Source organism: Arachis ipaensis, chromosome B10, assembly GCF_000816755.2.
Source record: "Arachis ipaensis cultivar K30076 chromosome B10, Araip1.1, whole genome shotgun sequence".
Lineage (NCBI taxonomy): Eukaryota > Viridiplantae > Streptophyta > Magnoliopsida > Fabales > Fabaceae > Arachis > Arachis ipaensis.
In genome coordinates, this window is record NC_029794.2 from 32,580,222 (window position 1) to 32,580,613 (window position 392).

General features: G+C 48.7%; 1 protein-coding gene and 1 long non-coding RNA gene across 2 annotated transcripts in view; one reads left to right on the forward strand and one right to left on the reverse strand.

Moving 5' to 3' along the window:
• Positions 1-316, reverse strand: part of LOC107620488 (kxDL motif-containing protein 1) — a 3,225-nt gene extending 2,909 nt beyond the window's left edge. Inside the window, 1 exon segment of the mRNA XM_021113333.1 lies at positions 1-316. This exon segment is cut by the window's left edge and continues 244 nt beyond it. Coding sequence (XP_020968992.1) covers positions 1-94 — 94 coding nt within the window. The 5' untranslated portion in view covers positions 95-316.
• LOC110267586 overlaps positions 1-392 on the forward strand; it is a 23,761-nt gene that overhangs the window by 2,996 nt on the left and 20,373 nt on the right. The window lies entirely within an intron of this gene.

A 392-nucleotide genomic window follows, 5' to 3' on the forward strand; every position in this document is an offset into this window, starting at 1 on the left:
GGAGATCATTTGAGTTGACAAGGGTTTTGAATTCGTGGGAGATCTCTTCTGAAGCCAACTTCACCGATTCTTTCTCACAATCTTGTTCCTCCATTACTTTCTGCAATGCTGCAACCTCCAGCGATTGTTGATGATTAGCACCAATTTTCTATGCCAAGATTGCGAATGAGACGGTGTTCGTTGCGGTGCCGGCAGCAGAGTTTGCAGGCGGCGGCGGAGGCTGCTGGTGGATAGAACACGGCGGTGTGTGGAGAGAATGCAGAAGGTATTGGGCCAGAAGATTACGAATTTGGGCGTGTGGGTTTGCCAGAAATTAATTTCCAATGGGCCCAAATCAACGTGAAATTCAGGGTTATTGGGCAACTATGCGGAGTACATGGTTATGGGGGCAG